This window comes from Eleutherodactylus coqui, chromosome 5, assembly GCF_035609145.1.
Source record: "Eleutherodactylus coqui strain aEleCoq1 chromosome 5, aEleCoq1.hap1, whole genome shotgun sequence".
Lineage (NCBI taxonomy): Eukaryota > Metazoa > Chordata > Amphibia > Anura > Eleutherodactylidae > Eleutherodactylus > Eleutherodactylus coqui.
Genome location: NC_089841.1, coordinates 157,499,764 through 157,524,183, shown reverse-complemented (window position 1 = coordinate 157,524,183; position 24,420 = coordinate 157,499,764). Strand labels below are relative to the sequence as shown.

The 24,420-nt window shown below is 45.9% G+C and overlaps 1 protein-coding gene and 1 long non-coding RNA gene across 2 annotated transcripts in view; both read left to right on the top strand.

Moving 5' to 3' along the window:
- Positions 1–24,420, top strand: part of LOC136627939 (uncharacterized) — a 134,873-nt gene that overhangs the window by 3,314 nt on the left and 107,139 nt on the right. The gene's annotated exons all lie outside the window — the stretch shown is intronic.
- On the top strand, positions 523–7,444 carry LOC136627935 (catechol O-methyltransferase-like). Its single transcript, XM_066603462.1, has 5 exons — positions 523–638; positions 2,549–2,702; positions 2,787–2,980; positions 5,812–5,943; positions 7,102–7,444. Exons 2-5 carry the CDS (start codon positions 2,564–2,566, stop codon positions 7,282–7,284), a joined length of 648 nt encoding a protein of 215 aa, XP_066459559.1. The 5' UTR covers positions 523–638; positions 2,549–2,563; the 3' UTR covers positions 7,285–7,444.

The window sequence follows — 24,420 nt, the reverse complement described above, 5'->3', positions numbered from 1 at the left end:
TTGGTAGTGCGTTCCAGAGGACTGGTGCTGCTTGGAGAAGTCTCGGGAGGCAGGAATGAGAGGTTCAAATTAAATTGGCACTTAGTCTGATTTTGTTAACAGAGCCAAGGGCCCGGGCTGGGTGATTGATTGAGATGAGGGAGGCAATGTAGGGGAGTGCAGCGCTGTGGAGAGCTCTATGGATGAAGGCAGAGAGTTTAAATTGAATTCTGTACTTGACGGGCAGCCAGTGCAGTGACCGGCACAGGGCAGAGGTGACTGAGTAGCGGTTGAACAGGAAGAGGAGCCTGGCTCCCGCAATTACATTATAAATATAAAACGATAATCATAGGAAAGAATAAAAAAATGGAGAACACAAATTAGGGGGGACAACAGCAGATAGGAAAGGATGTAATCTGAATAAATAGTTCTGAACTTCAGACCAGCTGAAATCAGGGTCCCTAATCTAAGAATCCACTAGTCCTCATGACTAAACACTTTTTTGACCCAGACCCCCTCCCTGCCCAACTTTGGAACAATGACTATAGTGATGGGGGAGGGCTTGCTGCCTTACACACCTTATATGCAGCACTCATCGGAGGTCTAGCTCAGTGTCTGAGTTGGCTGGCTGTGTTCCCGTGCTTCATACCTTTCTGGCGGTGAGATAACCATATCTTTTGTTTTGTTTGCTCTTTTATGTCGCAATAATAACTGCAGATGTGCTTTTTTAGGCCAGGCTTACTGTTCTCTATGGGCGCATAATAAACACTGTGCGGCATTTATATCTGCTGCTGCTAAGCAACAGAGTGGGAAAGAAAAAAAGAAAAAAAAGGAAGACTGCGTATGACAGCGTACGTAAGATACGAGTGTATGCGTAAAATGCTGCATATGGCAGAGATTTTGGACTGCGCATGACAGCGTATCTTACGTACGCTGTAATACGCAGTCTCCCTGTTTTTTATTTTAATTTCCCACTCTGCCGCTTAGCAGCAGCAGATATAAACGCCGCACAGTGTTTATTATGCGCCCATAGAAATCAGTAAGGCTCTATCGCATGGTAAAATAGAACATGCTTTTGTTAGGTGTATATTTTACACAAGTGTGAATGGATCATTGAAAATTGATGTACTTTCATAGGATCAATTCACCATGTATTATGCATATGTAATACACAATTAAGTGTATGCTGGTGTGAGCCTGCCCTTAGACTGTATTTTTGCATGTTCTGCCACCACTGAATAAGGGATGATCATCTTCTACTGATTACATATGGGGCTGGAAACCTTCTTGTTTGCTTATGCAAATAGCAAAGGTTATCTATGAAGGGGTACTCAAAAGAAACTGGAATCTTCTTCTGGTGAGCAGGGAGTTACATTGTTTGGGAAGGTTGTATTTGGCTCCAGTGATTGATTTATTTTTTGCCATCAAGTTTTTCAGGGGTTTTTTTTGTGCTTATTTTGTGATGGCCATTCAGATGAACTATATGCAGCTGTGAAATTTTGTTTCCTTATCTACTTAAGTTAAAGGTGTTTTCCATGGAGAATACCATTGATGACCTACCCTCAGGATAGGTCATTAATAGTTGATTGACTGAGGTCTGTCGCTCGGAACCCCGACCGATCAGCTGATTGTGCACCCACTGACAGCGCCACAATTACACAGAGGTCGGAGTGGAAGTCTCTGCTCTGACCTCTGTGAAGTGGGCAGCGCTTGTAACTGCAGGCACGGCTCTCATTGAAACCAACACGAGGTATGTCTACAATTACAAGTGCCGTACGCCTCACAGAGGTCAGAACAGAGACTTCCACTCCAACCCCTGTGTGACTGTGCGCCTGCTGACAGCGCCACAATCAGCTGATTGGGGTCCATCGCTTGAGCCCCGACCAGCCAATCAACTAATGGTGACCTATCCTGAGGATAGTTCATCAATAGTATTTTCTCTGGAAAAACCCTTTAAACCCCCAACCATTTTCATAATCAAAGCAGAAGTGAGCTAAATAGGCAGATTGATAGGCTATGCAGGTCATGATGATAGTGAACTTATTCCTTGGCCTCCATGTTCCTCGAACCTTACACATTGTGATTTTTTTCTCTGGAGGAATGGTAAAGACTGTCTGCCACCCTTACCATCCACCATGCATGATCTGCGAGTACGCTTCACAGAAGCCATTGCATTAGTCAATCGTGATATGCTACAACGTGTAAGTTAGGAACTTGACTACAGGCTCAATGTGTTGAGTGACAAAGGGGGCTCACATTGAAAACCTTTGATGTGGAAAACATTTTTGATGTACCACAACATTTTTTGAGTTTACGTTTCCATTGATATCAAATTTATGTATCCGAGTGTCATTAAACATGAGTGATGAGTGTTTATATTTAAAAATTTTTCAAAAAAAAGACAAGATCCTTTGCAATAACCCTCTATGTATGTTCAGCTACATCTGTGAACTAGCCTGATGAAGAGGCCCAAGCATATTTTCTGTACCTCCTATGCGTGACAGTACTTGTTATTAATTTAATTGGATACAGTACTAGCCTCGTTCAATGTAAACTACTTGATTTTCAGAATTCTGGTGTGCAAATGGCTCAAAGGTTGGAAGAGAGGATTTTGGAGTATGTGAAGCAACATGCAACTGAAGGAGATCCTCAGAGTGTGGTGGACCACATTGATAAATACTGCAGCCAAAAAGAATGGGCCATGCATGTAGGAGATGAAAAAGGTATTGTATGTTGTCAACATGTAAATATGGTATTAGAAAAACAAATTCTACATATTTTTAGTTATATAACATGTTGTATTTCAGGTCTCATTTTGGATCAAGTGGTCAAAGAGACAAATCCAACCATCGTTCTTGAACTTGGCACATACTGTGGGTATTCGGCCACCCGGATAGCCCGTTTACTAAAGCCAGAAAGTCGTCTGCTTACTGTGGAGATGAACCCAGAGAACGCCGCTGTGGCTAAACAGATGATCCAGTTTGCTGGCGTGCAAGATAAGGTTCTTACTATGTTATTTGAATTGTGCAATGAATAGACTGTAGCTAGTAAACGATACTTGGGCCTCTACAGGAGCCATGATGGATCTTTTAGCAATGAAACCTAACTGTTCCGATTGAATTACAATGGTCCTGTTAGGGGGGAAAAGCAAAACAACATAATAAAAAACCTAACTGCAAAGAATAATGCAGCATGCTGCACTCTGCATAGGGAAGATTAGTGGAATCCTAAGAAAAGAAATTATATGCAGCACTTTCAGAAGAAAACAATGAAAAAGTTGTAGTTCTTTATGTAAATGCATCACAGAAGGGGAAATCAAGAATTAAAAACAATCACAGAAAAATGGCCATTACTTACTGACTGAGGAGTGCATATAGATGCATCCTCTCACCATGCAGGTAGCTGACTACCAAATGGAGGAGCCAATAACACCTGTGCAAGACACCAATAAAACACCCACTCACACTGCCTCTTGATAATGAGGGGGGTGGATGCTTGGCGTATACTCCCACACATAGTGGATACAGGGTGCCAGACCATTCTGATATATGTAGTTCACCATGCAGACCAGCAACCTATTAATGATGCCATGATAATTCGGCAGGTTGCCCTGCATATCCATAAGTGAACCACATTGGTACTGCCACCCTGGGCTCCCCCTGGAGTCTTAATGCCACACTGCATGTGAATAATGGATAATAAATGCAAGGCATTGGTTGGATGTTGGCCAAGATACATGAGCCCACTAACCACTTCACGGTTCCTTGCGTTGTAGTGGGTCCCTACACTAATATAAATGTATAAATGCATCACAGAAGGGGAAATCAAGAATTAAAAACAATCACAGAAAAAAAATGGCCGTTACTTACTGACTGAGGAGTGCATATAGATGCATCCTCTCACCATGCAGGTAGCTGACTACCAGAGGTTCCCAAACTTTTATGCCTCGTAGACCACTTGCCAAATTTTTCTATTCCATAGACGCCCTGCCTACTTAATATTGAATTTTACTTAACTTATTAAAGTCAAATGGGTTTTCCCAGCGGACACAGTGCTGCTCACTTTAATAGGGTTTTTGTAGAGTGGACAATTGTAAAAAAAACAAAAACTTATATGCCGGTATACATACTTGAACATAGCTCACTACAAAGCAGATAGGTATAGTTCACGCAAATCTACTTGGGCTCTGGCGGATCACGTGAAAACGATGAGCAGTAAAAACATTTTATAGCTAAGTTAGCTACTGCGCAGGTCTGTTTTGTCAATCGCCAGAGCCCAAGAAGTTTTGTACGAACTCTACATACAGATTGTGTACATAATACTTATAATAGACTTTATATAATAGAAATTACTTACCTCCGATATTTCAGAAAATTGTTTAAGATGTACCATGTCATTTACAGACCGCCTAAACCTCACGTGGATCTCCATTTACTTTTCGTGCACCCCCAAATTTTTTTCCTCACTGACAGTGACCTCCAGCAAGTCAAAAAAAAAAAAAAGTTGACTCCTAGGGGTTCATATAGACCACTGTGGGAACCTCTGATGTAAACTCATAAAACTAGAAAGTAAATGGAGAAATTGTTACCATTTTCACTCTTGCTGTTGGCCCTGTCCACTGCATACAGTCAGTCGTTGGTATTATCACTACTGTATATTTGTAGATTCCTAGCATGCTAACAAAATAAGCCTAGTTGTTCAAATATATTACACCGATAATTAGCTGCAACACACAAGTGACAGAACTAAGCTAAAATTACCACCGCTCTACATGCTGGTGGAATAGTGGCATAATATTAAAATGAATAGATTTGTCTGCAGTTTAATTTTACGGGTAAAACAAACTGATTTTTTTCTAATCTATTTTTTTTTATGGTAATTTTTAAAAATTCTCTGTATATGGTAATGGGGTCTGCCATCTTAGAAGAGCTGCTGCTAACAGCATTCGGAATATTCCACAATAGCGTTATGGAATATGCCGCCCCTGAATCCCATACCACAGTCCGCTCTAACTACAGACTTTGATGCAGAATTGCTGGCAGGATTCTATTTTCAATTCTGCACCAAAATACACGTTAGTGTGGATTTTGGGGTTAAATTTTTAGCAGGAAGGCATATAATACAACGCTGTTGCAGAATATCCTGTCCTGTGTGAAAGGTCCCTCAGGTTGTCATCCTACACTGGCCTTTATTCAGCACCGTGTCTCTCATACATTTATTATAGGAAAAAGTTGTAGATATATAGCTACTGTAGCAACACGGGGGTTAATGAGTACACCAAATGGTAACTTTTACTACTTTGTTGGTTTATTCATACAAGTTTTAGCAGAACATAAAAGACTGGGTCTCCAGAGAAATAATAAAGTTTGCAAAAAGCCCTTTCAATTTAACCCTCTGTAGTCCACAGGAGGAGCAAGTAAGTCCACAGCTGAGGGAAACAGTAATAAGTCTGTTTGTTTTCACAGACCTGTGGTTGTCCAGAGCACAGCTGGTCCTTAAGTCGTAGTCTCTCCAGATCCCAGTCCTAGGGCAGGCATTCCGCAAAGGTCCTGCTGGAACAACGTAGCCCTTTGTCCACAGCGTTTCTCAGCTCACGAGAAGTCAGGTTACAACTGAAGTCTGGTTCTCCTAGACACACACACCTACTCCTCACTTCCACCTGTCTCCTTACATAGCTTGCTGGTTTAGGTGTAAGATCTGGCCTGGAGTAAAAATTGGACTGATCTACATCACAGAAGCTAACAACCTCTGTGACATATACCTTCCATTCCAGACCACACCTCTCACCCTGTTACACCACACAGATGGTAATTTACTATCTTGATTCCCCAGGTAGAGATTCTGGAGGGCTCCACAGCGGTGGTAATTCCCAGCCTGAAAACAAAGTATGGTGTGGATCAGGTGGACTTTGTATTCATTGACCATTTTAGCGATAGATTTACAGCTGACACCCAGTTACTTGAGGTGAGTTGTAGCAGTTGAAGAATATGGTTTACTAGTTATCAGAAGCACAGGTAAGTCTCTGTTCACATTTCTGTTCTGTTATGGAACAGAAGGGAAAAAAATGGTCACCGGATCTATCAAAATGACAAATCTTGTGTGTGCCTCACAGAACCCACTGGCTATAATGAGTTCCATCATTTTACCAGCAACAGTATCGCAGCATGGTGCGCTACTTCTTTCAGCATTTACAATGTAACAAGAAGTGTGGACAGAGCCGAACCAGTACAAAGCAGATGGTCACTCATTTCTGTTTTAACACACAGTATATATTCCTTTCTAACACTACAAAATAATCATTACAAAATATTTGAACACTTATTAGAATAACATTAGGGTACATGACAATATATGTTAACATGTGAGTTGTAGTAAAATTGCAGCAGAATTTCCAGTATTTACTGCAGCAGAACCTCCGACCAAGATGTGAAACTGCTCTTATACAGTGAGGTATATAGGGAAGTCTAATTCCATTGTAGAGGCAGAATATAACTGGTTACTAGAGTTGAGCTAACATGCTTGTCCGAGTATTAGCATACTTGATGGGGGTTGTTACTCGAGCGAGTACCATGCCATGTTTGACCCCTTCCCCGCATTACCACTGCCTGCTGTGATGTGCCAGCGTGCGCATGTCCACAGGAAGAGAGAAGGGGGAAGAGAGAAGGGGGAAGAGAGAAGGGGGAAGAGAGAAGGGGGAAGAGAGAAGGGGGAAGAGAGAAGGGGGAAGAGAGAAGGGGGAAGAGAGAAGGGGGAAGAGAGAAGGGGGAAGAGAGAAGGGGGAAGAGAGAAGGGGGAAGAGAGAAGGGGGAAGAGAGAAGGGGGAAGAGAGAAGGGGGAAGAGAGAAGGGGGAAGAGAGAAGGGAAAAAAAAAAGCTCGGCACCCGGCGGGTGAATTGCAAAAATGCTCGACTCTCCCATAGACTTCAATGGGGTTTGTTACTCGAATAGAGCTCTCGTATAACGAGCACCCGAGCATTTTGGTGCTCGCTCATCTCTACTAGTTATTAATCCTAAGTTACATGACATAAAACTAAGTTCCACTGTGTTTTTGAGTTACGCTGCACTTGAACAGTGTACAGTAATTCTGCCAGTTTGCACATTTAATTGTGTTTTCTTGTACAGAAATATGAAATAATCAAGAAGGGATCTGTGTTACTGGCGGACAATGTTGTATTCCCTGGGGCTCCAGACTTCCTTGAATATGTCAGAACATGTGGACGCTATGACTGCACTAACTTCCCCTCACATTTACAATACTCCGATAAGCTGGATGCGTTGGAAAAGGCAGTTTTTAAGGGCCAGTAATTCAGAACCGCACAAGATTCATGTGAATTGAAATTAAAGAGTGAGCATGGAAAGAAAATGCCAGAAAAACAAATAAGTTACTTTTCATTATTGGTAGCAGTTTTATAAGTTTCACCCACACTTTTGTATTGTTAAATAAACAATGATGCTTGAAGCCCTATTTGACCACAATGGTTTCTTTTCTGTAAGCTCTTTGAAATACTTTTTGTTTAGATCAATGATCTTTATAGTAAATCGTTATACTATCTAATCTTTGTCCCTTTTGAAAGCGCTCAAAAGAAGCATTGTCACTACATTGTATTACAAATTTTAAGAAGAACTCTGAACTGGGAACAGTGCTCTTCTGCTGCTTAGGCCTACGGCACACTCGTGTATTTAGGGCCATATGCGGTGTTAATTCACAGGCAATACACGACCCCATTAAAGCCTGTGAGGCTATACATATGGACATTTGTCTTGGATGAAAAAAACAAAACAAAACAAAAAAAGAACACATTGCATGTCTTATTCCTGTCTTTATCACAATCGAGAAATAGGACCTGCTAATGTATATAAATGCGTAAATCCAACAGCACACAGGTGTTTGTTTGCTGTCTGATGTGAGTTGCGCCAAAGCCGCTCACGTACAACTCACGTGCACATAGGCAATGAGCTGGAGGTCTTATATCCGCACATCACTAATTAAAACGTGAACAAAGTAATGTTACTGAATATAAGTAAAGTAACCCACTTGTTTGTTTTTGTTCTGTTACTGGTGATCAAAGACCAACGATGAAACAAGATCATAGAACGCCAACACAATTCCTTCCATTGGCATAACCTACTAGGCAGCCAACTAGTTTCATTCAGCTGCTGCTTAACAAGTGTGGTGCTTCCATGATTTATGTGATTTAATGTGTAAGACTGATTTTCAGTGCAGTTTCCTTACACATCGATGACTCAGAGTAGTGCTGTTAACAAGCAGCAATTCCTGCTCTATCAAGTAGGTCCAAATCATGCAACCAAAACAGTGCTGACCCCATCAAGGCATCAACAGTGCAGACCCATCAAGGCATGGACTCCACAAGACCTGTGAAGCAGTCATGTTCTATATGGCACAAAAACACTATGGAACTGTAACTAAATTGTGAGCTGAATCAGACTGGTTTTTCCAGTACATTCCAGAGATGCTTGATCTGATTAACATCTGGGGAATTTTAAGGCCAATTTAACATTTAAAGCCCTTTCATGTTCCTCAAACCACCTGAACAATTTTTGCAATGTTGCAATATGTATTTTTCTGCTGAGAGGCAGAAGAATACTGTTGCCATGAAGGGTCGTACTAGGTCTGAAACAATGTTTATGATGCACGTCAGAGTAATATCTACCGGTATATGAATGCCATGGCATGGCAATGGCTAACCCAATAAAGACACAAGACCGTCATTCTTCATTGGAAAGATGAATGGACCCTGTCCTTTCCAATATATGTACCACCAACCTCAAGCACCTCGTGCTTAACAACCAAACCCCATTAGGTGTAAAAACCTCGCCATAGCTTTAGTAATTTTTAACTCTGGTTCTATTCAGGGCTGACACGGAAATTGCATTCCTCCATTTAAGGTGCTAAAGGATCTCAGTCCAAAATTAGCAGAAGCCCTGGATGTAAATCCCAAAAACGGAGAAAGTCCCTCTTCATATTTTAATTAAATTGTGCATAGCATAACTACCAACATAGTTAGCCTCCCATATGAACCACCAAAATGTCCCACCTACGAACATTGTCCTGTGATGAATACCTCACCTGATCCCAACTGAGACCATGTACCCAGAGTCAATACATTTCTACAGTGTTTCTAGCCAAACCCAAATAACTACCACCAGGGTGAATATTGGCCCTCCTCTCCGTTCAGTGTATATACAAATGCCCAGGATCCAAACACACTTTCCAGCACCTGGAAAAACAAACAAATGACAAAAACATAGCAAAATAAAAAAAACACAGCATGCTCTGTTTTCCTGAGCATTTGTGCACCAAAATTCTCCCTAGAAGTCAATGGGGATGCATAAATGCACACAAAAATAGGCTAGATGCTTGAAACTGCGTAATTGCACAGGAAAGAAAACACATCTGGAACTCAGACTAATTAGCCATTTCAATTGGCGCATATTCTTTTGCCACACACAAATACACATGCCTTGCACATGGAAAAAGTATAGTAAACTACGCTGATGTGCATGCAAAAAAGCAACTTTTGTGTGAATCCAGTCTAAAGTCCCCATAGTTGCACTAAATTAAGCCATTCATAAAGTCAAAAACATCTGAACTGTCATCGTCCAATCCTTTACACTGTCCTATCATCAAGGCCAAATGGTGCCGCCTCAGTGGCCATCCGCTTCCTAAAAGAATGCGAATTGCAGTCGTATGGAGGAAGGCCAAGCTGGATACATCAACAATGATACCCCCTCCATCTCACAGCTACGAACTCCAAAGAAACACCCAACTGGACAAATAGCCCCCTTCCAAGACGGCCTAACTAGTTCACAGAACCCTTTCTTCTGTGATTAATCTCTGGGTTCACTCACATGGGCAGATATCGCTCACATATTTTTCACATGCATAAAATTTGCAGTACATAGCAAATACAAGTGTACATGAGTATTTACTCTGTATGTTAAATCTCCATAGCCCACACCGGTGCATAATATGTACCGAAATAGGGTATGCTGCGTTTTTTTCACACACAACACATTGTAGAAAAAAAACAATGAAGGTGTGAACAATCAACCCTCATATGCTGAGTGACAGATAACATCCATCTGTGAAAAAAGTAACCAACAACTGAAAAGAAACTGGGCGGCTTTTATTCGGAACCATCCTAGCCCTCGAAAAAGCCTTCACCATCTGACGTATATTTAACAACTACACAACCTCTTAACCTTCTCGTAGCTTGAGCAGGAAAGATAATGCTACCAGCGACCCATTATCATCGCCGAAACTTGATCATCAAAAAGGGACACTAAAAAGCAAAAAATTCTATCACTCTGGTTCCAACAGCCACCAGAGGCCAACAAAGAATCCTCCAAACAAAAACCACCACCACCAAAAACACCCAAGCATAAACATCCCAAAAGACCACACGATATTACTTTGCAGAGAAGTTCCGAGCAAGGGATTGTATTGTGCTCCACTTCTTGGGCCAACTCTCAGAAATGCTTGAACTGTTGGTGAGACAACGCATCAGCAACATGATTTTGGACATGTACAGCTTTTAAACAGTATATTTCACTGCAGATATGCCAGGACTAGCATTCGTAATAGAAGAACCACCGGAGGAGAGCTAGCAGATCAAATGTTAACAACCCACACTACCACCTAATGGGAAGATGGACCAATACCTCTGCAGTGCCATCTATTGGAAGGCAGCATTTCTGCAAGGCAAAGGAGAAACAATACCCTTCCTGACCCATGTCTATAGGCCTGTGACTAGCCAGGCCAGAATCCTACTGCACACTGATGAGGGGCAATCACCCCAAAAGCAGCTGTCTGTGCATGGTTATTCTGGCTTTGGCTCACAATTCCAAGTCATTGTTATAAGGCTAAGTGCAAACTAGGGAGCGTGATATAGGGCTGCGAATGCCACCCGACACCTCTGACTGCCCACTCTCTAAGCCATCACCAACTGTGCATGGCCCCAACCTGTGCTGTGACCTTAAATTACTATTTCTATTCCCAAAAAAGTACCCATAACCTCTAAACAACTCGTCTAAAAACACCTTCACGGATAGATTATAAAAGCTTCCCCTAAACTCCACCCCAACATTAAACCCAATCATCAAATCTTACCTAACCTGCTCCTCCCATAATCACATCACCCTTAATCCAAAATTGTTGACCCCCGTCGTTTGCTCAGCCATGTTATGCCGCACTCTTCCTAGCTGCCGTCCATTTCCATGTTTGCAGGACCCATGGCTTCCTAGTTAAACATTGCTCAAAGTATTCACACAGCTATCACTGACTTGCTTCTTCCCATAGAGCATCCTGGTGTCCTCTCTTCTTTAGGTAAGGGATGTACATGCACCCTGATGTCTAGACGATGTAAAAGAAAGAATGATTCCTCAGACCAGGTCAATATTTTCCATTACTTCATGGTCCAGTGGTGATGCTCAAGTGGCCATTGTAGACACTGTTGGCGGTGGTCAGGTCTATGGCTATATAGCAAGCTGTGATGTGCTATGTGTTGTGACTAGAGATGAGCGAACCTACTCGGCCACGCCCCTTTTTCGCCCGAGCGCCGTGATTTTCAAATACTTCCGTCCTCGGGCGAAAAGATTCGGGGGGCGCCGTGGGTGAGTGGGGGGTTGCAGCGGGGAGAGGGAGAGGGCTCCCCCCTGTTCCCCGCTGCTACCCCCCGCCCCCCCGGCGCCCCCGAATCTTTTCACCCGAGTACGGAAGTACTCGAAAATCGTGGTGCTCGATCGAGTCATTACTCGAAACGAGTATATTCGCTCATCTCTAGTTGTGACCCCTTTGTATTCTATCCAGTAACTTGTACTGCAATTGTTCTATAGGATTTGACCAGAGGAGCAAACCTTGACTGCCTGCATGTAGCATTGAAGTCTGGGTCTTCTAAGAATCTTTTGTGATATGCTTTGGGACATTATCCAGCAATACTGTAAAGCACTGGCATGCTGAACTGTGCGGGTGCTACCAGTGGTTGGTATCTTGAGATAAACCCTCTGTCTTTGGTCGAATGCACACGGGCGTATTTGCACTGCGGGATCCGGAACGGCGTTCACCTCTGGATCCCGCAGCAAATACTGCCCATAGACAGGCTATTGAAAATTGCTTTTCCCTGCCCACCAGCAGAAATCAGCTATGATTTACTGCTCATAGGGCATCCCACCTGTTCGTGTGCAGGCAGCCTTTACATTAATGAAGATAGCATTCCACTGTAAACTTTGATATGTTTTTGAGAGAGTGCTTGACAAATTGGCTAGATGCTGTGAAGAGGATTTCCATTACAAAATAAATTATTCTGTGATCATATACTAGAGTTGTCTTTCATGGCTTCTGCTTTCCTTTTTAACAATGTAGTAGACTGTTGGTTACTCTCAACACTTCTGCTATAAGGATACGTTCACATGTAGTGGAAAATGGAGCAGATTTCCTGCAGCAGAAATTCCACACCCAATTCCTCCTTTTTTCCACGACGATATACACAGTAGTCATCACCTCTTCACTTAAAAGGATGAAATCAGCTGCAGATCCACATCAAAATGTTCTTCCAATTTACACCAATGTGCAGATTTTGAAATGATGCAGATTTTCAGCTGGGTGTGGACATCCCCTAATGATAAGTTTTAGCTTTTCAGGGCAACAATTGCCTCCTTTGCTTCTTTGCCACCTCTTTTGGACGACATTGATTGTTTCCATGAACTACCACTAACTAAAAATTCAACACTTAACTTGTAACAGGGCTGGCTTCAGGTTTATGCAGTCCCTTGGGTGACAGAGTGGCAGTGGGCCCCTTTGTAGTAGGAAACACACGTGTGGCAGTAAATCTGCAGCACTGCAAACAGTGACCATATAATGCAGATACCAGCTCCACACGTGTTTTGCAGACCACATAACTAGTGATTACAGGTGAGGTCCTCCGACTGTTCTTCAGTTGCCCTTTTCTTCTGTTCCTGGCCCAGACAGTCATGACAACTTCTCCCGGCCACAATTTGTTTTTGTGGAATTTGACACACAGCTGTAGTGTACAGAAGTTAATGTGCACATGTGTTCTGCAAGTTTCTGAATGGTCTATGTAGGCTTGTGTTTCTGTGTTTTTCCACTGTCTTCTATGTGTATGAATAGGATATGTATTGCACCTTTGCAGCACTGAATGGGTTACTGTCTGGGTTATGTCTGGGAAAGTATCTATTTGTATGTCATGTGACCTTGTCTTATATATGTGGGTGCAAGATGCTTGAGTGTGGTCTTCTAGTCTTTTCTGCTGTGTGGTTGTCTTTCTGGAAGATAGAAAGAGAGCCTGGCCTGTACTGAGACACCCTTAGTCTGAGTACAAGAAGAGATGAAGAGGCTGAGAGGATACCCCTCTAATGCCGTGAACCCCTTCTTCTGCTTTCCCTTGTTATGTGGAGTTTTTCCTGCCATGTGGTGTGAGGTGAAGAGTGTCTCAAGTTCCATGAGAGTGAATCGGTAGAGTTTCCTAAGAGTCAGTGTCTGGGACCAGATAACCACAGTTTACTAGGCCTGTGTAAGTCACCCTGATTCTCACGTGTTTCCTCCATGTCACTTCACGTGTTCTAAACCCTCATTAAGGTGCTGGTGGATGTAAAGAGGACGGTTGTACATTTGTTATTTCAAGTTCTTCACTTTCACTGTATGCGTTCACACAGCACAATTGTCGTGCAAACCGCTTGTTCTAATGAGTGATTTGCAAGATAATCGTGCTGTATAAAAGGGGCGAAAAGGTGTTTTCCAAGAACCCCAAACATTAGTGATTGTGGAGGTGGAAACATAAGGCGCATAAAAAAACAAACAAACAAAAAAAAAACACCATAACGCTACCGCTGCGGTCTTCCATTTCTATCAGCTGCAGTTGTGGCGTGGCTGGTTTACTTCTGCATGAGCTCACGTGAAATGCTTACAGCAAGTCACCAGGTCACGGCATGCTGGCACCATAGCGAGTATATTATTATATAGTTTTCGGCATGGGAAACCCAAAACTATATAAAAGTATTAAATTGGAAAACCCCTTAAAGGGGTTGTCTCGCGCCGAAACGGGTTTTTTTTTTTCCATAGGCCCCCCGTTCGGCGCAGGACAACCCCAAGGGATGTGTTAAAAAAACCAAAACAACATATTACTTACCCGAATCCCCGCTCTGCGACGTCTTCCTTCTTCCTCCTTCACCAAGATGGCCGCCGGGATCTTCACCCATGGTGCACCGCGGGTCCTTTCCCATGGTGCACCGTGGGCTCTGTGCGGTCCATTGCCAATTCCAGCCTCCTGATTGGCTGGAATCGGCACACGTGACAGGGCGGAGCCAGAACGCAGCTCGTGCCTGGACCGAGCAGAAGGGGAGAAGACCGCACAGCGCAAGCGCGTCTAAAAAAGCAAGAAGACATCAGAATTAGACGGATCCATGGCGACGGGGACGCTAGCAACGGAGCAGGTAAGTGAATAACTTCTGTATGGCTCATATTTAATGCACGATGTACATTACAAAGTGCATTAATATGGCCATACAGAAGTGCTTAACCCCACTTGCTGCCGCGAGACAACCCCTTTAAAGTCTCAAATGGATATAGCATAGGAAAAGTAGGTAGTTCTTATTATAGTGTACTTTCACCACAATACAGCAGATAACCCTTCAAAGATCAGTCTAATATTCATCATTTTAATACATATATTATGAAAAGGGTTAGGTTTGAGATATTTAAATATGGCCTGTGTCTTAACTGTAAATGCCAATACCCCACAGACTCTGTATTTGGATTCTTGAGTCTTTAGGAGAACGTAACCTACTTTTAGCCCTATTCGCTAAGTGTATGGCCTAAAAGCGGGTGACTCGCTGAGTCCAGGAATGTAAGGGTTTTATATTTAAAAAAAATAAAAAATTGCTTGCATGTGTTAAACCCATTGAAATGAATAAGTTCTTTCCATGTACGAGTTGTCCTTGCAATCGGACAGAATTTGCTTGTGAAAAAAGTCCATGTGTCTACATGACTACAGACTTATCAGTGAAGAGTTCTCACTGGGTCTTATTAGTTATTGAGAATTTGCATTCAGCCAATATGAAGGCAAATAATTTTATAGACATCAATGGACAATGTGATATGTTTATTTAGCCCAGTAAAACTGTCCAAGTAAAACAAGCCTATGTACTTTCTCCTACTGAAGCAGAAAGACCTTAAGGGGACAACCGGCTGAAAACCCATAAACCTGTTACTTAGTGCTGCTAGAATAGGCCACCACCCTGTAGTGTTTGGCTCCTACTTCTCCCTGTTCAACTGTCCGTTTTCTGCATTGTTTTCTTTTTGAGCCAGAACACACAGATTGAGAATGGAGACATCTGACTTCATAAAACTGCAGAAAAGCAGAAAGAAAAGCCAGAAAAGTCTCATGCGATTTTTTGATGATACTTGTGTTTAGTCACAAATGTGTTTTTCCCCATTGAAAAGGCTGTGGAAAAAAAAAAAAAAGCGAAACCCACTGCATGCTGCTCTTTTGAAAATGCCGTTGGCCCAAAAACAGCAAAAGTGAGGAATAAACAACCTAAAATATGAAAAGCCCTACTAACATTGCTGTATGCTCTTAAAAAAACATAAGAAAAAAAAACGCAAACATATGGAATACACCATTTTTTGCCAATAAAGAAATAAAATAAAAAGGCAATTGTGTCAAAACTAGAGATGAGCGAACGTGTTCTTCCGAGCTTGATATTCGTGCGAATATTAGGGTGTTCGGGATGTTCATTATTCGTAACGAACACCATGCGGTGTTCTGGTTACTTTCACTTCCTTCCCTGAGACGTTAGCGCGCTTTTTTTGGTCAATTGAAAGACAGGGAAGGCATTACAACTTCCCCCTGTGACGTTCAAGCCCTATACCACCCCCCTGCTGTGAGTGGCTGGGAAGATCAGGTGTCACCCGAACATAAAAGTCGGCCCCTCCCGCGGTTCGGCTCAGATGCCTGGTGAGTTAGCTGAGGGACAGTGCTGTTTGTACCGGAGCTGCTGTAGGGAAAGAATTGGTAGTTAGTGTAGGCTTCAAGACCCCCCAAAGGTCCTTATTAGGGCCACTGATAGCTGTGTGTTGGCTGCTGTTAGCAGTGCCATTTTTTTTCTTCTCAAAATCGGCTCTGCAGAGCGTTGCACCTGGCATTAGGGACAGAAGTGCTGCATAGGCAGGGAGAGTGTTAGGAGTGAGTGTAGCCTTCAAGAACCTCAACGGTCCTTTCTAGGGCCATATTTATCCGTGTGCAGTACTGTCCAGGCTGCTGTTAGCTGTGCTGCATTTTTTTTTGCTTCTCAAAATCGCCTCTGCAGAGCATTCCACCCTCCATTGATACTGCAGGGAAAGAATTGTATAGGCAGGGCCACAACACAGTTATTATTCATTGAATATACGCAGTGCTGCCTTTTGCTTGTAAAACAAGTGAAAATAATTCTATTTGTCCTGCCTCTGTCCGTCCTAACGCCGGTGGACACGTGTCGGCTGCGTGTGCAACCTGTAAAAATCATACGCACCCAGCTACGTTTTACTCCTGGCTTCGCCATTTGCTTTCCTTAATTGGGAAAAAAAATACCTGCTCTGCCACAGTTAATAACTCTGCTACCCTCACGTTCTGTGACACATTAGCAGGAAAACAGCACAGTTATTAAACTTCTCATGTTCATAGAATATACGCAGTGCTGCCTTTTGGTGCAAAAAAACGGAAAATAATTCTATTTGTCCTGCCTCTGTCCGTCCTAACGCCGGTGGACACGTGTCGGCTGCGTGTGCAACCTGTAAAAATCATACGCACCCAGCTACGTTTTACTCCTGGCTTCGCCATTTGCTTTCCTTAATTGGGAAAAAAAATACCTGCTCTGCCACAGTTAATAACTCTGCTACCCTCACGTTCTGTGACACATTAGCAGGAAAACAGCACAGTTATTAAACTTCTCATGTTCATAGAATATACGCAGTGCTGCCTTTTGGTGCAAAAAAACGGAAAATAATTCTATTTGTCCTGCCTCTGTCCGTCCTAAGGGCGGTGGACACGTGTCGGCTGCGTGTGCAACCTGTAAAAATCATACGCACCCAGCTACGTTTTACTCCTGGCTTCGCCATTTGCTTTCCTTAATTGGGAAAAAAAATACCTGCTCTGCCACAGTTAATAACTCTGCTACCCTCACGTTCTGTGACACATTAGCAGGAAAACAGCACAGTTATTAAACTTCTCATGTTCATAGAATATACGCAGTGCTGCCTTTTGGTGCAAAAAAACGGAAAATAATTCTATTTGTCCTGCCTCTGTCCGTCCTAACGCCGGTGGACACGTGTCGGCTGCGTCTGCAACCTGTAAAAATCATACGCACCCAGCTACGTTTTACTCCTGGCTTCGCCATTTGCTTTCCTTAATTGGGAAAAAAAATACCTGCTCTGCCACAGTTAATAACTCTGCTACCCTCACGTTCTGTGACACATTAGCAGGAAAACAGCCCAGTTATTAAACTTAGATTATTCACTCACTAGAGGCAGTGGGGCCTTTCGTTTTCAAAAAAGGGAAAAAATTATATTTGGCCTGCAGTCTTGCGCCAATTTATTTCCTGCCTGTGAAATCAAATCACTGGTAATACAGCATGCTGAGGGGTAGGGGTAGGCCTAGAGGACGTGGACGCGGCCGAGGATGCGGAGGGCCAAGTCAGGGTGTGGGCACAGGCCAAGCTCCTGATCCAGGTGTGTCGCAGCCGACTGCTGCGCGATTAGGAGAGAGGCACGTTTCTGGTGTCCCCACATTCATCGCCCAATTAATGGGTCCACGCGGGAGACGGTTATTAGAAAATGAGCAGTGTGAGCAGGTCCTGTCCTGGATGGCAGAAAGTGCTTCGAGCAACCTATCGTCTACCCGCAGTTCTGCGCCGTCCACTGCTGCCAATCCGAATCCTCTGTCTGCTGCTCCTCCTTCCTCCCAGCCTCCTCACTCCACTACAATAACACCTGCTCAGGAGCGGGAACACTCCCAGGAACTGTTCTCGGGCCCCTGCTTAGATTGGGCAGCAGCGGTTCCTCTCCCACCAGAGGAGTTTATCGTCACTGATGCCCAACCATTCGAAAGTTCCCGGGGTCCGGGGGAAGAGGCTGGGGACTTCCGCCAACTGTCTCAACAACTTTCTGTGGGTGAGGAGGACGATGACGATCAGACACAGTTGTCTTGCAGTGAGGTAGTAGTAAGGGCAGTAAGTCCGAGGGAGCAGCGCACAGAGGATTCGGAGGAAGAGCAGCAGGACGATGAGGTGACTGACCCCACCTGGTGTGCAACGCTTACTCAGGAGGACAGGTCTTCAGAGGGGGAGTCAAGGGCATCAGCAGGGCAGGTTGCAAGAGGCAGTGCGGTGGCCAGGGGTAGAGGCAGGGCCAGACCGAATAATCCACCAAGTGTTTCCCAAAGCGCCCCCTCGCGCCATGCCACCCTGCAGAGGCCGAGGTGCTCTAAGGTCTGGCAGTTTTTCACAGAGACGCCTGACGACCGACGAACAGTGGTGTGCAACCTTTGTCGCGCAAAGCTCAGCCGGGGAGCCAACACCAACAGCCTCACCACCACCACCATGCGCAGACATATGATGGCCAAGCACCCCGCAAGGTGGGACGAAGGCCGTTCAGCGCCTCCGGTTTGCACCCCTGCCTCTCCCCCTGTGCCCCAACCTGCCACTGAGATGCAACCCCCCTCTCAGGACACAAGCACTACCGTCTCCTGGCCTGCACCCACACCCTCACCTCCGCTGTCCTCAGCCCCATCCACCGTCTGCATAGCAAAATTCATCAGCCTTGAGATGCTGCCGTATAGGGTTGTGGAAACGGAGTCCTTCAAAAGTATCATGGAGGCGGCGGCCCCGCGCTACTCAGTTCCCAGTCGCCACTACTTTTCCCGATGTGCCGTCCCAGCCCTGCACGACCACGTCTCCCGCAACATTGTACGCGCCCTCACCAACGCGGTTACTGCCACGGTCCACTTAACTACGGACACGTGGACAAGCACAGGCGGGCAGGGCCACTACATCTCCCTGACGGCACATTGGGTGAATTTAGTGGAGGCTGGGACAGAGTCAGAGCCTGGGACCGCTCACGTCCTACCCACCCCCAGAATTGCGGGCCCCAGCTCGGTGGTGGTATCTGCGGAGGTGTATGCTTCCTCCACTAAAGCACCCTCCTCCTCCTCCTCCTCTGTCTCGCAATCAAGATGTGTTAGCAGCAGCATGTCGCCAGCAGTCGGTGTCGCGCGGTGTGGCAGCACAGCGGTGGGCAAGCGTCAGCAGGCCGTGCTGAAACTACTCAGCTTAGGCGATAAGAGGCACACGGCCCACGAACTGCTGCAGGGTCTGACACAGCAGACCGACCGCTGGCTTGCGCTGCTGAGCCTCCAACCGGGCATGGTCGTGTGTGACAACGGCCGTAACCTGGTGGCGGCTCTGCAGCTCGGCAGCCTCACGCACGTGCCATGCCTGGCCCACGTCTTTAATTTGGTGGTTCAGCGCTTTCTGAAAAGCTACCCACGCTTGTCAGACCTGCTCGTAAAGGCGCGCCGGCTCTGTGCACATTTTCGCAAGTCCCACACGGACGCTGCCACCCTGCGCACCCTGCAACATCACTTTAAGCTGCCAGTGCACCGACTGCTGTGCGACGTGCCCACACGGTGGAACTCTACGCTCCACATGTTGGCCAGGCTCTATGAACAGCGTAGAGCTATAGTCGAATACCAACTCCAACATGGGCGGCTCAGTGGGAGTCAGCCTCCTCAATTCCTTTCAGAAGAGTGGGCCTGGTTGGCAGACATCTGCCATGTCCTTGGTAATTTTGAGGAGTCTACCCAGGTGGTGAGCGGCGATGCTACAATCATTAGCGTCACCATTCCTCTGCTATGCATCTTGAGAAATTCCCTGCAAACCATAAAGGCAGCTGCTTTGCGCTCGGAAACGGGGGCGGGGGAAGACAGTATGCCGCTGGATAGTCAGGGCACCCTCCTGTCTATTTCTCAGCGCGTACAGGAGGAGGAGGAGGAGCATGAGGAGGATGAGGAGGAGGGGGGGGGGGGGAGAGACAGCTTGGGCCGCTGCTGACGGTACACCGGCTGATTGCTTGTCATCCTTTCAGCGTGTATGGCCTGAGGAGGAGGAGGAGGAGGAGGAGGAGGATCCTGAAAGTGATCTTCCTAGTGAAGACAGCCATGTGTTGCGTACAGGTACCCTGGCACACATGGCTGACTTCATGTTAGGATGCCTTTCTCGTGACCCTCGCGTTGCACGCATTCTGGCCACGACGGATTACTGGGTGTACACACTGCTCGATCCACGGTATAAGGAGAACCTGCCCACTCTGATTCCCGAAGAGGAAAGGGGTTCGAGAGTGTTGCTATACCACAGGACCCTTGCGGACAAGCTGATGGTAAAATTCCCAGCCGACAGCGCTAGTGGCAGAAGGCGCAGTACCGAGGGCAAGGTAGCAGGGGATGTGCGTAGATCGAGCAGCATGTACATCCCAGGCAGTGCAACAGTCTTTAAGGGCCTGGCCAGCTTTATGGCTCCCCACCAAGACTGTGTCACCGCTCCCCAGTCACGGCTGAGTCGGCGGGAGCACTGTAAAAGGATGGTGAGGGAGTACGTAGCGGATCGCACGACCATCCTTGGTGACGCCTCTGCCCCCTACAACTACTGGGTGTCGAAGCTGGACACGTGGCCTGAACTAGCGCTGTATGCCCTGGAGGTGCTTGCTTATCCTGCGGCTAGCGTCTTGTCGGAGAGGGTGTTTAGTGCGGCTGGGGGAATCATCACAGATAAGCGTAGCCGCTTGTCAACCGACAGTGCCGACAGGCTAACACTCATCAAGATGAACAAAGGCTGGATTTCCCCAGACTTCTGTTCTCCACCAGCGGACAGCAGCGATACGTAAGCAATACGTAGGCTGCACCCGCGGATGGAAGCTACGTTCTCTCTCACCATCCAAAACGGGGACATTTCTGCTTCATCAATCTGTGTCTAATATTCCTCCTCCTCCTCCTCCTCCTGCTCCTCCTCCTGAAACCTCACGTAATCACGCTGAACGGGCAATTTTTCTTAGGGCCACAAGGCTCACTCAAATAATTTTTCTGAACAATTTTTATAAGTTTCAATGCGCTTAAAAGCGTTGGAACTTTAACTAGAACCAATTTTTCATTACACTGGGCTGCCTCCAGGCCTAGTTACCACTTAAGCCACATTAACCAAAGCGATTAATGGGTTTCACCTGCCCTCTTGGCTGGCCATGGCCAATTTTTGGGATGTACATTAGTACTGTTGATACAGCAATTTTTGTGGGCCCTCGCCTACAGTGTAATCAAATTAATTTTTAGCCCACCTGCATTACAGCTGACGTTACCTCAGCTGTGTTGGGCAATGCAATGGGATATTTTTATGTACCGCCGGTGGGTTCCAGGGAGCCACCCATGCTGTGGGTCCACAGGGAGTTGTAACTGCATGTGTCCACTTCTAAAGAACCCCAGTCTGACTGGGGCATGCAGTGTGGGCCGAAGCCCACCTGTATTACGCACGACATTACTACCTCAGCTGTGTTGGGCAATGCAATGGGATATTTCTATGTACCGCCGGTGGCTTCCTGGCACCCACCCAGGCAGTGGGTCCACAGGGAGTTTAACCTACATGTGTCCACTTGTAAAGAACCCCAGTCTGACTGGGGCATGCAGTGTGGGCCGAAACCCACCTGCATTAACCCTTTCCAGTCCACTGTGTGACCTGTGAAGACATTAGGGTTTAAGGCTGTACAGCTCCGTTGTTGGTAGACGTCCGTCGGGGTTCTCTTACTGTATATTGCCAGCCTCTCTGCTGTCGGAGCCTATCCTACGTGTCAGCTCATGCAGTACTGGCTTTAGCCAGCATATAGCGCCGTTGTATAACGGCAGAAAAAGAGTAAGCCCCCTAGGAAAACCATATACAAATTGGATTGGAAAGGGTTAAGCACAACATTACTACCTCAGCTGTGTTGGGCAATGCAATGGGATATTTCTATGTACCGCCGGTGGCTTCCTGGCACCCACCCATGCTGTAGGTGCACACGGAGTTTTTACTACATCTGTACACTTATAAAGAACCCCAGTCAGACTGGGGCATGCAGTGTGGGCCGAAGCCCACCTGCATTAAGCACGACATTACTACCTCAGCTGTGTTGGGCAATGCAATGGGATATTTCTGTGTACCGCCGGTGGGTTCCAGGGAGCCACCCATGCTGTGGGTCGACAGGGACTTCACAATAGGGAGTTGTACCTGCCTGTGTCTATGAATTAAAAAGCCCGGTCTGACTGGGGCATGCAGACACCTTGACAGAATGAATAGTGTGTGGCACATAGGTTCCCCATTGCTATGCCCACGTGTGCAGCTCCTGATGGCGGTGGCACAGGATTCTATTTCTCATTGCTTCTGTACAGCATTGTGGGCTATCGCCCCGCCCCTTTTAAAGAGGGTCGCTGCCTAGCCGTGCCAACCTCTGCAGTGTGTGCCTGCGGTCCCTCGTCATGGCAGACGCAATTCTAAATAGACATGAGCGTGGTGTGGCATGAGGGCAGCTGAAGGCTGCCCAGGGACACTTTGGTGTGCGCTGTGGGGGGGAGGGGGGGCGGTTGGGCAGCATGTAACCCAGGAGAAGTGTCAGTGGAGTGTCATGCAGGCAGTGATTGTGCTTTGTTGGAGGTAGTGTGGTGCTTAGCAAAGGTATGCCATGCTAATGAGGGCTTTTCAGAAGTAAAAGTTGTTGGGAGGGGGGGGGGGGGCCCACTCTTGCCGGTATTGTGGCTTAATAGTGGGACCTGTGAACTTGAGATGCAGCCCAACATGTAGCCCCTCGCCTGCCCTATCCGTCACTGTGTCATTCCCATCACTTTGTTGAATTGCCCAGATTTTCACACATGAAAACCTTAGCGAGCATCGGCGAAATACAAAAATGCTCTGGTCGCCCATTGACTTCAATGGGGTTCGTTGTTCGAAACGAACCCTCGAGCATCGCGGGAAGTTCGTTCCGAATAACGAGCACCCGAACATTTTGCTGTTCGCTCATCTCTAGTCAAAACCAATAAAAACCTGGCATTTTTCCAAAAGGTATGTGCCAAAATTTAGGTGCAAAAGGCAGGCTGCACACAACTGGCTCACCGTCGGACAAGCGTAGTACAGATTTTTATTTATTTTTATTTTTTAAACCCCTGCTTTGGATGATACAGAATCGTTGTCAATTGCGGAAGGGCTGTGGGTCACACAGCTTCTATTGACTTCAATGGAAGCTGTTTGTGCAGAGCCCACACAAAAATAGAACATGCTGCGATTTTTACTCCGCGAGTGGAAAATCGCAATCAATTTCAGCTCGTGTGGAGGAAAAAGTGCTTTTCCATAGCATGCCATGGATGGTATTTGCTGCGGAACCCAGAGGCAGACGCCCACTCCGGATTCCGCAACGCAAATCTGGCCGTGTGCAGTCGGCCAAACAATAGTCTAAAACAAACCAACTAAGAGGTGGCATATGGCCGCCTGCAGACGGCCGGGTCAGATCTGGCTGCGAGAATTCTTTCATATGCCGGCGCATGTGCAGAGTGGAGCCGGCGACCGGTGAGTGAAGTTTCTGTGCGGGGCTCTGTGTGCCCCGCACAGAAATAGGGCATGCCGCAGTTTGTTTGCCGCACGGCCAAACCGCGGCTGTCTGCATAGGATTGCGTTTGTTAACGGAATCCTATGCAGGCTTCCAGCGGCGGAAATCCCGCGGGAAATCCCGCCGTGGAATTTCAGCCCGTCTGCAGGCGCCCTAAATTAGAAAGTGTGCCAAATTTATATGGCTTTGGGGCATCTTGATAGACATATTGGATACTCTTTGCATGCGCTGTACATCCGCTGCCCATATGTAGTCTCTGCTGACTCTCTGCCTGCATTCACAAACACCGGGAAAACACTACATTAGCAGCAAAGTGGATAAAATGTCAGGCAACCTTATCCACATGCTGGAGTTAAATGGAGAAGTCAAAATTCACAATAAATCCAAATTGTTATGCATTTTGCTGTGATTACTCGTGGATGTGAAGTAATACCAACAGATGGGGTCACATAAAAATAAAACCATTCCGCTCACCTTCTCCAGCTTCTCTCTGATACAGAGTTTGCATTGCTCTCCCTTTAGGCTCTGCACCCGGCCTCTAGTGCTGTCATGTCCTATAGACACATGACTGCAGGCAATTACCAGCTGCAGCTGTCGCATGGGGGGGAGACATCAGGAGATGCCAGCAGGTAAATTTGTGCAGACGGGAGAGAAGCCAACTATTTTTTTTTCTTCCTTAATCCACACCAGCAAATCTGCACCAAAATGGTATGCATTTACCAATGTGGAATGCCCTACAGATTTGCTACAGAGAATGT